The sequence below is a fragment of the Electrophorus electricus genome, chromosome 14 (assembly GCF_013358815.1).
Source record: "Electrophorus electricus isolate fEleEle1 chromosome 14, fEleEle1.pri, whole genome shotgun sequence".
Taxonomy (NCBI): Eukaryota; Metazoa; Chordata; class Actinopteri; order Gymnotiformes; family Gymnotidae; genus Electrophorus; species Electrophorus electricus.
Genome location: NC_049548.1, coordinates 1,558,189 through 1,573,134, shown reverse-complemented (window position 1 = coordinate 1,573,134; position 14,946 = coordinate 1,558,189). Strand labels below are relative to the sequence as shown.

Sequence of the window (14,946 nt, the reverse complement as noted above, 5' to 3'; positions counted from 1 at the left end):
ACATTTTATTAAACATAAATACTAACTTACCTAGCAGGAACGTTCAGTTAATTACTAATTAAATATCTAATAATCAGAAAGTTAAGTATCTTGAGAAAGTAAACAATGTTGCCCTCTAAACTTGTGTGTCTGTTGTTCACAAAGGTCAATTCCATTAACAGAGCAAGACTTCATCTTAGTGTTTATAAGTTTATTGACTGACCAATTTATTTGATGACTAAAGATGATGTTTATTCTAAGACTGTTCCTCTCCCTTGAGCCGTTAGGTTTTACAGCCTCACCTTCAAAGGAAGTCCAAATCCATTACCCCTCATTGGTTCATAAGTAACAAATTTGGTTATTGCCTTGTACGAAGTTGTACAAACATCATCGGACATTGCCTTCACAATTTTTGAGGAATACAATTTATTAGTTTACATGTGCTATACATTTCAAATGGACAGGTATGAAGTATTTCCATTTCATGTTTCTCCACTTTTTTTTCCAGTATGAACTGCTGACGCTAACATTTTTACGTTGGACATAATGGGCACCAGAATCAAATTTTGACCATTATCCCACATTTCTTTTTTGAATGAAGACAGTTAGGCATTGCTTGCCATAAACATTAAAAGGTGAACACCAGTTTCAGATTTCATCCATGAAAGGCGTGTTAACCAGATTTCCACTGCAAGCCATTGACTTCTTCCCAGACATGAACTTTTTCGCTGCCTAAGGAAAACAAAACCAATGTGTTGTTACAAGGAATTCTGTGAAATAATTTGTAGACCAATCAGCCAAAACAAGGTAAGCTGAAATAATTTACATTATAACTTAAATTCATTTGTGCACTGTATCTTACATTAACCACATCATTTGAAGAGACAGCATCAATTCTTTGGGTGATTGCCTCTGGGGAATGGTATGTGCCCTCTGACAATGCTTGTGTCCCAATAGCATCAAACAAACCTTCAGAGTTCTCAACAGACATCAGATACTCAGCCTTCAGCTGAGTTCTAATACACAAGAAATAAAATTGTAAGATTTTAAGAAACCATCCAGTGCTTGTTTACACATTCAAATCAGCTACACAGCACCTTCTAGAAGTACAAGTACAGGCTATTAAACTTAATATTAAACTTAAATCTATCAGGATGTTTTTTAGGTACTTACTTGGCCCTGTTTAGGTCAGCCACAGTAAGGTTCCCTTGTGCAATAGCACCAACCTGGCTAACAGCAACCATGACCACCTGTGGAACAGAAACGGGAAACAAAACTTCTTACGGGCTGACAAGTGTAGTATTGAATGAGGATGTCACCAGATACTGTACTGAGACAATGGTAGAACGGCATAGTGAAAATGACTCACATCTCTAGCTGAATCAGCCTGGGAGATGGTGTACACTCCAAACAGACCAGTGTCAGAGTACGTGGCATTGAAGGCAGAAGCCTGTAAAGTAAAACAGACTCCCCTTTAACACAAAAACTTAAGATGTAAAATAATCAGAGATGATTTATAGAAACCTATGATTTTAGTGCATTTTAACAACTAGGAAATACCTAGGAACCTAGGAATTAAAATTGCATGAAAGATTTCATACAATATTTAGGGAAAAAACAAAACAAAACAGTATTTAATGACTGCTTTGCTTCCTTCACAAGGTGTCTTTCATAGATAACAACAAATGGATACAGGGATAGCCCTGCATATGCTGTTTAATACATTTCTAGTAGGTCTTGCACAGGAGACTGAGTTGCTTTCACACATCAGCATGTTCATGGCATTCATTAAGTACTGGACTGCTCTTAGCCAGCTGTGATGAGACAAATGGTGTAACTAGCCGTCAACTAAAACTTTACAGAGAAATAAGAAAGCATGTGATTCTCCTGACAAGCACCAAGTCACTCCTGCATAACATTAGGAAGATATAATCCTATATCCCAAGTCCTGCTGCAGGTGTTAATCATTTCAAGATGGCCGTCTTTCAGCTCCCGTCCTGCTGGCCTCTCCCTATGAAGAGGAAAGACCGCTGACCGTATGATGCAGATGTCACTTACGTCAAAGGGTTGAGCCGTCGCCTTGGAGATGGCCTGGCTCAGTCTGCTGGTGCTGTTGGTGCCTCTCTTGATGTGTGGCCCTGCACCAAGCACGTGCTGCAGCACACCGAAGGCTGTGGCCTCGGCAGAGCTCGCTGCTGCACTCTCTGCCACCACAGCTGCATGCACCAAGCTGCCTCCGGTCTGACTGCGCAGCTCACCTGCACCAATACACCGGGGGTTGTTGTATTACCCACACAGGGGGAAATTCAAAATCAGTTCATCTACATGATTCTGCTTATCAATGTTTTTTGATGGAGACTTTGTGAATGTTGAAACTCTATTGCAATTCTAGATCTACTAATTATAAATCATTTTTTTCTGAAAAATAGCTCTGAGTCACCTAATTTTTATATAAAATGTATATCTCTAAGCAATGGTGCTGAACCCTTTTTAGAGATTTACATTGTGAAGATTTGTGTTGAAGGCAAACCTATCACACCCAATGCAGCTAATTGAAATGCTCTTGCATTTTCTACATGGATCATTTATTTTTCTCCTAGTCACGCTGCTTTGACTGCAACTGTAGGAGCAACTTCTTGTTGAAAATATTCTCTCAACTTCTAGGCCTTTTTTTCTTCTAGGCCCTCATGTTCTACCACTAAGGCATGAATCAGATTTTGTAAATTTCCACTGCATATTCACCATTTCCAGCCGTATGCTCTCACCATATAAGGTACATGTACACTTACTACTCGCCAAGTGAGGATTGTCTTGATCAAAGAAAGTAGTGACTAAAGATTTTCATTCCAACCAAGTTTTTCTTACTACACGTCTTACTTACTACATTGGTTAAAGGCGGGAAAAGTCTGAAAAGGTGTGAACATTATTATTTTGGCTGTGATTCTAGGTATTTCTCATAGCACTTACAGTTGTAATTCATAGAAGTGACAGGAGCTTGTGTAATTGCATTGTAAAAAATGTTTCTGACTTCCCTCTTCCTTCCCATGCTGCATGACAGGCTTCAGATTGTATGAAAAGCTCATTTACTCTGTTTGGTATGGCATTTTAATTCTTTTAAGCATAATACAGTGCTATTGCAGTATGGACTTACTAATTGCAGTCATATAAAAAAAGTTTTGTATGTAGGTGCGTACTATCAGACGCTGTCAACTGTTTCGCCACCTGTGTCAATGCAGACAAAGTGTACACATATGCTGGCTAACTTTGCCACCTTTAGAATGATATCATTGCCAATCTCGGTCTACTAGACATAACTGTGACAACAGGTGACAGCTGATGTGTATTTAAATATTCATGCATCAGTGTCATACTGCTCCAAAGTATTTTGCATTGGTACTTTATGGAACCCTCTATGTATAAACATTTTAGGCTTTTTGGCCAACATCAAAGTTCTTTCTGTGCTATTTAAAAGTTAAATGCTGCAAAAGAACAAAAGAAGAAACACTGCCCCTAATGGCTCCTGTATGTATCAAGTCCTGTCTGAAGGTAGTTTTGGGTACTAAAGCTTTAAGTGTTTTTGCTTGTAAGTTTATGACTTGACATACACAAGAGAATATTGCTGATTGAACAGATCACTTCAAACACATCAAAACACTTGAAAAACATAAGTGTACTGTCGTGTGCCGCAAATATGCAATTAAGCAATTCCATCTGCTTGCCAGTGTACATAACTTTTTACCCCATGACTCTATAGAAATAAGCCAGAGCATCAAGTCTTAAAACGTTATTCAAAGCAAGAACAATACTGACAAACATAATACTGGCAAACATAACACTTTGAAAGCAATAAGCCAATTGTATTATATACATTAGTACACAGAGAGAAATTGATGTGTATGGCGATGTCCTACCTCCCCGGAACAGAGCTTTTGATCCAATAGTCCCAGTTCCACTACGGATGTTGAGGAACTGCTCTCCTACTTGCTTGAGAACAGCATGGTCCACACCTGTTCAACAGCACATCAGTGTTTTGTGGACATACATTGAAAACCTATCAATAACAATAACACTACATGACATTAACTAGCAAACACACCGTCACAATTAGGAGTGGATGTCAATGACAAGAACAGATGCTATTTAGGTTAATGTATATATATTTATGCTTAATCAAACCAATTTAATTCTCACTAAAATCTCAAACTCATTTGAAACAAACTCACTCTCACAATCACACAAACATACACATATACACATACCAAGCCCGACAAGAGCCATTCTTCCACTTGTAAAATTATTTTGAACAAAGGTGTGCATCTGTTTGGGGGGAAGAAACAGACAGGTAAGCCATTACCAAATTTCAGTATATCCATTTCTTATAGATTTGAGATTTACCTTGTCTGGAGTGATTTTGCCAACCATGTAGTCTGGACAGTACAGAGAGTTGGAAAGGGTATTCTTGTAAGCAGCAGCATGCAAATTCTCGATGACCCCTTTGGATTGAAAATAGAATTTAGTGTAACTTCTATAATGTGACTAGATATGAACAACATAAAAAGATTTATTAAAAATTATTAAAAGATTAATTTTGCATCCTTTTTTGCTGATAAAAGAATAAAAACAAAAAGAAGGATTTATGCTAATGGAAACACACCAATCTGTGGGCTCTGCTGAGCGATGGCAATGTCCACCTTCAGCCTGGGAGTGAGTTCAGACACCTCCCATGGGCGAAACTCTGGTGCAGTAGTTACGTTGATCAGATACTCCATAACCGTGTCACTACAGTCACGACATATACGATAAAACTTAAATCAGAAAAAGCAGGGATGATATAGAAACAAATTCTAAAAACAACAAAAAAAGCATCACACATGCTACTTACATATGATCTCTCAAACAATCCACAGTGTATACCATGGTTTCCCGTGTTGTAGACACACTGGGTAGAGAGGGAAAATTTTTTTACAAAAAAAATACCCCCAAACCAAAAAAAAAAAAAAAACAACCCCACAGGATATCTGTAGCTACCCAAACAAGATATGAAGTACCCCCACTTAGTTTATAGATTTAAAAAAACAAAAACACACTAACCTCAAACATCCTCCCACTGCTTCAATTCCATGGCAGATCCTAAAAGCAGAGGCTCCTTTGGTAGTCTTAAATTAGCAGAATATGAACAAGTTAATGTCAAGGGAGTTATAACATTCAAGTACACAGAAGGGCCATTCCTTCATCATTCCCACATACCAGGCCACTTGCCAGTCGGAGCAAGTGTGTGACACCCAAGCTGTCAAAGGTTTCATAGCGGCTGCCGGCTCTTACAAGCACACCAATACGAGAGGCAGGGGAATAATTTTCCAAGGAAGCGATCACCAACCCGCTGGGCAATTTGGTCACCTAAAAGGGTGAAAAGTAAGTGTCAGGTTTTCCAGGCTCTGTAAACCATAAAACTGCAGCAGGCTCTATAGGTCTGACTTTGAGAAGGAAAAAAAAAAGACAAAGACAGACATCCACTCACCTGCACTTCCTGCGGCGGGAACTTAAATGGCTCCGCGACCTCCGCCTTACGGGCTGCCTGAGTTACATAAAGCCTCCTCTTCAAATTAAAAAGAGAAAGAAAAACAGGTGTGATGTGGTTTTGGATCAGTATTAGAACTTAACTGGAAAATTAAGGATTCAGAGAAAATGAACAGGCAAAGTTTGGGCAGCAGGTTCTGCATCAACTACAATTTGAGGTATGCAAGAATTTACATGACAACAAAAGAGCTTTGATAAATAATGCAGACCAATGTTTGACTGTGATTTATTATAATGCAGTGGATGTTATAATTACAACATAGAGAAATAAAATGGCAATCTAGCACTAAGAAAAGAAAAACAGGACAAGATCCTCATTTGTGAAAAACAAGTAACATCACGTCAAGGCGTGAACCATGAGTACAACAGCAGCAGCACACATACTTCAGAGACGTATAGGAAAAATGTCTGGAATTTAGGATTTATTCTCTGAATTTTTAGAAAGAGGGAAAGGTGAAGATCCCAGACTTCAGTGCACTTGCTTCATGTTCATTTTACCCAAGTACTTGGTCATCACAATGTCCGACATTAATTAAGACGCAAGTGAACATCAGTTTCAGCTTTCAGCCAAATGGTGTACGTACACACGCACACAACATTTGTTTTTTATTTCCTGACCCCAGTAGTCATGGACAGCACTACAACAAACCTCGTCTGCTGACCCTGAAAACGTTTAGGTTGGCGAGCGTTAACCAGCCATCTCTGGACACTAACTAATTAGCTACGTAGGGAGAGATATTCCATTATGCACAGGAGTTAACTGACTTGACCACAGGTAACCGACAAGACAACACAACCCAGCTAGCGGTCGACCAAGGCACGGGAGAGCAATGAGCGTTAGAGAAACGCAGCTGGGAGACCAACACAAGTGTCCATAGAGCTAACCGCTAGTGATGTTAGCTAGCCAAGCTGGGGGGCAGTCATTTCTCATATGCCATTCACATTGCTTTGATATCAGTCCAGACGTTTTAAGAATTGAATTTCAGAACAAAGAGCATACAAAAAACCCGCTCCTCACCGACAGTTGACTTATTCCCCGCACGGCCTTCATGCTCCCTGTCTCCTTCACACAGACCGAGAAAACAATATGTCTGACCCCGTCGTCCTCTACCCACAAGCCCGCATTCACATCGCCACCTACTGGACAGGAGAAGACTCGCAGTCTTTAAAACATGCGAACCATGAAACTCCGACTGAATTACACATTCAATTTTAGCACCTCAACGAATGATATGGACCTAATAAGCGCAATTTTAAATAGCATGCTTGCCATATAAAACCTAAAGTCGTATGCACAACGCAAAGGCACTGTTTCCGGGTCTGTAAGCGTGTGAATGCGCAGTAGCGTTTCACGCAAACACGTGTTGGAAGCGGCGGTATCATAGACGGTTTCCTTACGCGGATCAGTGGAGCTAGCCTTAATCTTTAGTCTTTTGAAACCGTTAAGTTTATACTCGTAGCTGTTTGTCCTCCGTGAAGCGCTCGCCGAGAGGACCCAATCGTGTGAAACCATGGTGAGTAGTAAAATTGGAGCTGTGTTAGCCAGCTAGCTAGCTCTCTTGTAAGAAAGAATGGCCAGCGACATGAACACAGTGGATAAACAGTAACGCACATAGCTTTCCCAATTATCCAAATCCATTTTCGTGTAAATATTTGCAATTCGGGTCATATGTAGGTGCGTGTATTCCACTTGGAATGTAGTTATCAGCGCACTCCTGGGTTTTCATAAACTGCTCACAAGATCGCTAACTCAGTTTGTGTAAATTAATTAATTGTCGAATATAGCTAGATATAGAAGTGACCGCTGGCCTTGATTCATAACAAGCATCGCCAGCCCTTGTTTTGTTTTTGCTTGTCTTCGTCTCAGACTGATGCTGACGTGAATCCCAAAGCCTACCCTTTGGCTGATGCCACTCTGACCAAGACTATTCTGGACCTGGTGCAACAGGCTTCCAACTACAAGCAGCTGCGGAAAGGAGCAAACGAGGGTAGGACGTTTTCTCCAACAAACACTCCATGAGCATACCACGAGTTTGGGTTGGTCAAGAATAGAAAGTATTTGTGTGGCACCCATTTATTTGCTTAATGGACCTTTCCTCATGTTTCCAGCCACAAAAACACTGAACCGTGGGATCTCGGAGTTCATCGTGATGGCTGCTGACGCAGAGCCGTTGGAGATTATTCTGCACCTTCCATTGCTGTGTGAGGACAAGAATGTGCCTTACGTCTTCGTGAGGTCCAAGCAAGCTCTTGGACGAGCTTGTGGGGTGTCAAGACCAGTCATTGCCACGTCGGTCACCATTAAGGAGGGATCACAGCTAAAGCCTCAGATTCAGTCTGTGCAAATGGCTATTGAGAGACTCTTGGTTTGAACCCATTATTTTATTATTTCAGGTTTTTTTGTGTTTAGTTTCTGTATTCTCTGTACAGTCCTTATTGAGTTGAAATTTGTAACCTCAGTGGGTTTGGAGTAATACTGATTCATAATGGCCAAAATAAAATTTGGTTATTTGGAAACAGTTTCCTTGACTAATTTGTACAATAAATATCAAAACAGCTCTGGTTTAAATGTGACAATTATAGTAACCTCTGAAATATACAGGGGGATATCCCATTAAAGTGTCATTCAAATTTAAAATAGACTCTACAGTACACCATGGATACAATATTCCACAATGAAAGTAAATAAATGACTTTTTTGTCACAGAATGTATCATGGGTGTACCAGTTGCAAAAATCTTACTTTATTACTTCTAAAAGATTTATCTTTGTTTAACCTAGTAGTGGAAGTTCTCTCTGTCCAAATATGTTGGGTAAAAAGCGTACGCAAAATAAGCTTCAGTCTGCACATTCTTGGTTGTTTTTGTTTATATTTCCTATTTAAGGTTTTGGGGGGGGGTTAAATTATTTTTTATTTATGAGTGCATTTATTTAGGAAAATGATAAACAATGGTCGAAATAAAATTACAACGATTAGTACATTAGTGAGTAAATATTCAAATATATTCATGGTGCAAGTCTTACTGCTGGAGGCCATGGCGGTCGTTACTTTGTATTGAATTCCTTCCGCTGGAATACACAACACTTAGAATGTTCTCGCCCCACTATTGGCTCACGCTAATCACGTGACCAGAAATCGCTACGGTCACTTCTTGAGATCAATACAGAGAAGTGATCAGATTTAAAGTCCAGTTCGCGGGTGCGTGCTAAGGCGCGCGGGGTGAGGTATGGCGCAACCACCAGCATTCCTAAGTGATGATGTCGTTGCAGGTCTGCTCAGGTACGATGACCTCATACCCCCACTAGAAGTTGCCTTGGGAAAGTTTTCGCGACACGATAGTTCAGAAGTGGCCCAGCCAGTGAGATCGGTGGTCCCTATACAGAACCACAATGGGTATGAATATTCATTAACTCTCCTTCTCTTTACTGTCCCTAATTAAAATGGTTTCGTTTATACATTATTAATTATGTCAACATTTTGTAACAGATTTTTGGGGCTTATGCCTGCATATATTGCATATGAAAGCATTTTGTGCACGAAGATGGTGGCGTTCTACAAACGTGAGGAAGGTTCAGTATTACCATCCATCCAGGCCAGTGTGTTGCTCTTTGACCCTGAGCATGGTAATATCACAGCGGTGAGTTGAAGAAACCAGCACATTTTGTTTTGCTGTAAAATTACCCAGAATGCCTACTCCTTTGCCACATATTAAAACTGAGTAGTGAACACTCGCATTCCAAACTACACAAGTATTTAATTATTGGAAATGTTCATTTTATAGAATGGTAGGGTGTTTTTGCTGACAGGTTATGGATGGGTTAGAAATCACAAATAAAAGAACAGCAGCAGTTTCCGCCATATCAGCTAAAGTAAGTCACATACTTTATTATGAGTCAAATTTTTAGAATGGTATTTGAAGCAACACTGAATACTGTTGTTCTTTTTTTAGCTGCTGATGCCGCCTCAGTCAAATGTACTGGGCATCCTAGGTTCTGGCCAGCAGGCCTTAAGCCATTATGAAGCATTCACCCACCTCTTTTCATTTAAAGAGGTAAAGGACTTAGAAGCAGAGAATGAGCCAAATGGCACTACATTGTAGTTTTTAAGTTATTCGTTTAGCTGCACAAACATCATTGTGTGGAGCTGCTGTGTCGTTTAGGTCCGTGTGTGGAGTAGGAGAAGGGAAATGGCAGAGCGATTTTCTGCTGCTGTTCAGGACCCCATCACTGTGTGCTCTTCTGTCAGAGAAGCTGTGGATGGAGCTGATGTCATAGTTACTGTCACCAGTTCAAGTGAACCAGTGCTCTTTGGGGAATGGGTTAAACCAGGTGCCCATGTTGCAGGTAGGATCAATGACCATGTCTAATCTGTCACTATGGCACAAGTGGCTACGTTCAGGAAAATAATAAAATGTTTTAGTATAATCATGAGCAGCTGAGCAGATATTCCCCACAATGCTGGACAGTATCAAAATCAGATCGCTTTAATTCCTATGCAACATTTTTTTTTGTCTTTGCAACTTTAGCGGTTGGGGCTTGCCGACCAGACTGGAGAGAACTGGATAACGATTTGATGAGAGAGGCTGTAATCTATGTTGACAGCAGAGAGGGAGCTGCTATGGAGTCAGGAGACATAATTCTGTCTGGGGTATATTTTAATGAATTGTCTAAAAGTTTTTTTTTTTTATTTGCTTCACATTCACATGGAGTATTCATTACTCAAACTTAATTTTATTGTTTGCACTGAATCACACCAACAGTCTGACAAAATAAAAGTAATGATTGCATGTTTGCTTAGATTTAAACATTAAATCATGGACCTCCCATTTTTAACATCAAAGACATTAAAATCAATTATGAATTAACTCCAGACTAAAATTAATCAAATGTCACCAATAGTGCAATGTAAGTATGATGTGAAGACGTGTTTCACCAGGCAAAAGTGTTTGCTGAACTTGGAGAAATTATAAATGGAACTCTGCCTGCCCTGTGTGAGAGGACCACAGTATTCAAGTCACTGGGTAACTACCTCCCCGCAAGAAAAAGAAATTACACATCTTAAAAAAGTAGATTCTCATAGCCAGATTAAACTCCTGCTTGTAATTCTCAAATTTTCTGCAGTTTGCTTTGATAACTTTATTGTTTAGCACTGGTTTGTCTTCCTCGAAACAAGTCAATTGTGTTTAGTGTTTCACAAGGTTATGATCTGCCCAGTTTTAGCTATTTTAAAATGAGATACAGAAGTTAAGATGTTTTTGCACTTTGTGCCCAACTTTGGTAGGTACCATCTTTCTGCTTGCTCAGCTACACTAAGAAATGATCACCCAGTGCAAAGGCCATCAGACTTATGTTTGATTGGTTAACATTGTATTGCAGGGATGGGAATACAAGATGCAGTTGCTGCTAAGATTGTGTTTGATAAGTGGAAGAACAAACCGTGAAATACACTGAATTCAGCTCTGAAGACCCAGTTGCCAGCTTTCAGTAAAATATTCTTTAAAAGGTCATAAAACACCCTTTATGATTGTGAAAATGAGTACTCGTGTTTCTGTGAATCAAGACTTTTGTGTCAAGTCACTTAAATATGACATTCTATTTTAGAGGCAACTTAGCTGAAATACAGTAAAACAAATCAGACACTTTACTATCAGAGTAAGAGAATTTATAAACATTGTGTTCAGAATTAAACTTATTTGTGGTCCAACTCCAGATTGGAATGTTAATTTTCAGTCTCTAGGAATATTCAGTTGTCACTTACAGTTCCTTTATGTTGGGGATGTCACTTCACTCAGACATGCAGCCTACATTTACTACATACTTACAAACAGGTTTAGGGAAGACGACATCTAATTTTATCCATCTAGACTATGTATTGGTCAAACTGCTGTCAGTTTTATACTGTTATAAAATAACTACCTCCTGCTCTTAAAATTAACTGCATGACTAAATGCAGTAAATTAGAATACTCAGACACATCAGTGAAACACTGAAAACTTTGTCAGTCAGTATACTAAAATTTGTTAATTAAGCACTTGACTACAACATGTGCACTCTCTCTCTCACACACACACACGTAATTAAAAACCTGTCAGCAACTATCACACTGGGGAGGCTTTGATTTGTCCCTATGTGAAAGCATTCCTTTAAGATATCTAGATATTACTTTTTGTCTGTAGCGTAGCTGTTAAAACAAATTAACAAACAACAAGATCAAAACACTTCAATGTATAGCATTCAGATTTAAGGTTTACGTTTTGGCAATTCTTAACTTTCTATATAAAAGAAAAAAGCAGATTGTAATCAAAATAAGGGCTCACATGGAGGGCTTGTCGCCCTTCTCAAACAAAGTAAATTATTAGAAGGCATCAGGAGTGTCTTAGCATGGGGGGGACATCGCTAGTAAAAACTGTCCCCCATCTCAAGACAAAACCCAGGATCCTAATAGAGTGTCAGTTACATAGAGGTAAGTCTAATTACAACACACGAGAGAGACACATTTGTACGGGTACGCGTCAGAGTCTTCCCTCTCTCTCCCCAGACACATATTCCCCCATCCTAAACACATCAGATCAGCTCAGACTGCAGCCGTTTGGAGTCCCGTACACTTCAGAGGAACGAGCACTTCCTCCTCCCCTTCTTAACAGGTGGTGGACACAGCACTGCACGAATGGCTTCATCAAACACTGTCTTAAGGCCACGCTGCGTTAAGGCTGAACACTCCAGATATTTCACAGCACCTGCACAAAAAGATGAAAAAGTACAGTCCATCTCAATAAAATGCACACAAAAAGCCATAGCTCACCAAGAGCATTTGATGCCATATAATTTTAACATCATATCGTTTTAATCATCACGACATACCAATTTCTTTCGCCATGGCAAGGCCTTGTGGATAAGTGATGGGACTGAGTTTCTTCTCTTTCAGCTTCTCAATGGTGTCCTTGTCATCTCGTAAATCGAGCTTTGTTCCAACAAGAATGATTGGAGTGTTGGGGCAGTGATGTCTGACCTCAGGATACCACTTATGGGGGGAAAAAAAATGGAACAGGTTGATATCTGATCACAGTTTATATTTAAAAAAAATAAAACATTTTTAGCAAGTATTCTTTAAAACACTTTGGAAATTTTAAACTTTGGATTTTTAAAAAGATTTCACAGTCAGAAAACTCACCTTATATAAAACAACTTAATGTAAAAGTATTGGAATTGCTTGGTTCTATAAATTATATTGCTCACACAAAACCATTTCTGCCAGTGATAGCACTTACTTGATTTTGTAAAAATCACATGTTGGAACACTTTTACGCAAGATATCAGAAATCCAGACATACTATTTTGGGTCCTTCCTCTTTTTATTTTGCTGGACTTGCAAGTCCTTTCACTAATGGTCAACACTTTATTCAGTTTAATTTTCTTAGCTGTCGATCCATAAAGGGAAGTTGTGCAAAGGTTGCTTACCTTGGCCCGGACATTCTCAAATGAAGCAGGGCTCACGAGTGAGAAACAAATCAAAAACACATCCTATACAATGAAGAAAAAAAAACAAAAAAAAAAAAACTGTCAGGCTCAACATCAGATGAAGAATTTTATGCTGTAAACCAAGTGCAAAATATGATTATCTGAAAAAACATTTATGAACACTGGGGGGTTTTTTTGTCTGGGGTTTTTTACCCCATGCTACTCAATTATTGACTGCACTTGTTAAATGGAAACAAAGGTCTTTTAATACATAGTCGGTGGTAAACAAAGGAACCATTTAATTTGATTGCTCAAATGGGTAGACATAAGACAATAGCCTACTTTATGCACTGCGCAACAAATAACCACAGATGTTTTAACAATCAGGACTGGCATAATAGATGAAGCCCAAGCTGAAATTACAAATATTTAATCTTTATTGTGTGTGCTACTGTAACTGTACCGTTTGAGGGTAGGAGAGTGGTCGGAGTCTGTCATAATCCTCCTGTCCTGCTGTGTCCCACAGTCCCAAGTTCACTGGCTTCCCATCAACCATGACGTTGGCAGAATAATTATCGAAACTGTAGAGATGGAAAGGTGTGTTTAGGATGCGCAAGATTAAAGAGAGGAAAAACAGCCAACGCACACTGACATTTAAGAAATGAACGGAGACGGAGTGTGTGATTTTAGTCTGCCGGTACTGTGGTGCTTATTTTGTGGGGGTACACGTACACTGTGGGGATGTACTCCCCAGGGAAAGCGTTGGTCGTGTAGCTGATCAGAAGGCATGTTTTTCCCACTGCCCTGTACAAGAAAGAATAACATCATTAGTCGCTTTGTACTCGGGATATTTAACAGATGTTTCAGATATCAAAACTAATGTCAAATGCTAAATCACTGGATTTGATCGGAATGTTGGGTGACGGCTGTCACAACCCGATCAGATTTCTCTGTGCTGGTTTTAACCAACCTCCTAAATATCTCAATTTTAGGTAAAATGCGTAGGTTTATATAAATATAACCTACTAATTTGGAGAGGTGTAACAATATGGCTATAATAGCTATCCAAGTCTCTGGCGCTGTTAGCAAGGGGCAATGAAAACTAAAAATATCAGTGTATGAAGGAAAAGGAAACTTCTTTACTACGGACAGCGGTACCGGGCGAATGCTAGCTGGGTTTGTCAGCGAATAAGATAAATATCTAGACTACATACATTAATCTGTCTGAACTATTGTGGAGACTGGTTGATTTTACGTTACTGAACTGATTTAGCTATTTTGACAAAAGATATCTAGTTCGCCAGCTAATCTAATCTACGTTAACTAACTCAGATGACAAAGACAACATTGGAAACCCGCCACGAAACGTAACGTCAGCGATGCTACCATTCTCTGGCTGAAGTAATTATTATCCAGCTGATTTTAACGGGTTATAAAGTGAGTACTTTGGCTAAGAACCTGAGCAGCTGACGATATAAACTCACCCGTCCCCGACGACCACACACTTTATGGCCTGCATTTGTGCACTTTGCTGCAAGGGCTGACTTGGTAATCAGCTTCAGGAACACTGTGAACCCAGTAATTACCCACCACCTAACCGAGCGTAGTTGTCCTCAAAAACAAGACGAAACGGTAAAGGTAAAAATCAGTGTAAACAGTATAAAACGACTCTGCCGGCTGAACGCATGCCAGAGCCCTGGACAACTAGGGAGACTCCAGTTAAACAGCCACCACCCAAATCCCAGCGCTCACACAGAACGAAATCACTGAGCCTTCAACGCCCTCCTCCCCGAACACTCTACTGCCACCTACTGGAAGGGGTTTTGTAGCTCTGCGGTGCGTTTCTGGTCATTTGAATGTTTGGTTTATGTAATAACCAGTTATATCACAACCCCCCACCCTCCAAAAATGTGAGGGAGCCTTCTAAGGACA

General features: G+C 39.7%; 4 protein-coding genes across 4 annotated transcripts; 2 read left to right on the top strand and 2 right to left on the bottom strand.

The window, feature by feature from the left end:
• Positions 1–381: 381 nt before the first annotated feature.
• On the bottom strand, positions 382–6,686 carry LOC113584633 (cytochrome b-c1 complex subunit 2, mitochondrial). Its single transcript, XM_027021674.2, has 14 exons — positions 6,575–6,686; positions 5,498–5,575; positions 5,227–5,376; positions 5,071–5,135; positions 4,862–4,918; positions 4,634–4,758; positions 4,375–4,472; positions 4,239–4,296; positions 3,891–3,986; positions 2,038–2,237; positions 1,349–1,429; positions 1,153–1,229; positions 842–995; positions 382–711 (listed from the first exon to the last, which is right to left on the bottom strand). The coding sequence occupies exons 1-14, from the start codon at positions 6,605–6,607 to the stop codon at positions 628–630; spliced, it is 1,356 nt and encodes a 451-aa protein (XP_026877475.2). The 5' UTR covers positions 6,608–6,686; the 3' UTR covers positions 382–627.
• A 218-nt stretch (positions 6,687–6,904) lies between these two features.
• Positions 6,905–8,075, top strand: snu13b (SNU13 homolog, small nuclear ribonucleoprotein b (U4/U6.U5)). Its single transcript, XM_027021675.2, has 3 exons — positions 6,905–7,070; positions 7,424–7,544; positions 7,666–8,075. The coding sequence occupies exons 1-3, from the start codon at positions 7,068–7,070 to the stop codon at positions 7,926–7,928; spliced, it is 387 nt and encodes a 128-aa protein (XP_026877476.1). The 5' UTR covers positions 6,905–7,067; the 3' UTR covers positions 7,929–8,075.
• A 616-nt stretch (positions 8,076–8,691) lies between these two features.
• Positions 8,692–11,260, top strand: crym (crystallin, mu). Its single transcript, XM_027021653.2, has 8 exons — positions 8,692–8,950; positions 9,044–9,194; positions 9,364–9,426; positions 9,507–9,608; positions 9,717–9,900; positions 10,083–10,204; positions 10,493–10,577; positions 10,933–11,260. Exons 1-8 carry the CDS (start codon positions 8,784–8,786, stop codon positions 10,995–10,997), a joined length of 939 nt encoding a protein of 312 aa, XP_026877454.2. The 5' UTR covers positions 8,692–8,783; the 3' UTR covers positions 10,998–11,260.
• Positions 11,261–11,549: 289 nt separating this feature from the next.
• Positions 11,550–14,789, bottom strand: LOC113584625 (ras-related C3 botulinum toxin substrate 1-like). The gene is made up of 6 exons (XM_027021654.2): positions 14,499–14,789; positions 13,747–13,818; positions 13,478–13,595; positions 13,015–13,077; positions 12,418–12,577; positions 11,550–12,293 (listed from the first exon to the last, which is right to left on the bottom strand). The coding sequence occupies exons 1-6, from the start codon at positions 14,531–14,533 to the stop codon at positions 12,163–12,165; spliced, it is 579 nt and encodes a 192-aa protein (XP_026877455.1). The 5' UTR covers positions 14,534–14,789; the 3' UTR covers positions 11,550–12,162.
• Positions 14,790–14,946: the final 157 nt, after the last annotated feature.

Coding starts and splice junctions, on each gene's coding strand:
- snu13b (XM_027021675.2), top strand. Junction 7,545..7,665: donor GCGGAAAGGAGCAAACGAGG/GTAGGACGTTTT, acceptor TCATGTTTCCAG/CCACAAAAACACTGAACCGT.
- crym (XM_027021653.2), top strand. CDS start 8,784: ATGGCGCAACCACCAGCATTCCTAAGTGATGATGTCGTTGCAGGTCTG. Junction 8,951..9,043: donor CCTATACAGAACCACAATGG/GTATGAATATTC, acceptor ATTTTGTAACAG/ATTTTTGGGGCTTATGCCTG. Junction 9,195..9,363: donor AGCATGGTAATATCACAGCG/GTGAGTTGAAGA, acceptor TTTTGCTGACAG/GTTATGGATGGGTTAGAAAT.
- LOC113584625 (XM_027021654.2), bottom strand. CDS start 14,533: ATGCAGGCCATAAAGTGTGTGGTCGTCGGGGACGG. Junction 13,596..13,746: donor GGGGAGTACATCCCCACAGT/GTACGTGTACCC, acceptor CCATCTCTACAG/TTTCGATAATTATTCTGCCA. Junction 12,294..12,417: donor TGCCATGGCGAAAGAAATTG/GTATGTCGTGAT, acceptor CTTTTTGTGCAG/GTGCTGTGAAATATCTGGAG.
- LOC113584633 (XM_027021674.2), bottom strand. CDS start 6,607: ATGAAGGCCGTGCGGGGAATAAGTCAACTGTCG. Junction 4,297..4,374: donor GCAAAATCACTCCAGACAAG/GTAAATCTCAAA, acceptor CCCCCCAAACAG/ATGCACACCTTTGTTCAAAA. Junction 1,430..2,037: donor CGACGGCTCAACCCTTTGAC/GTAAGTGACATC, acceptor TTTACTTTACAG/GCTTCTGCCTTCAATGCCAC.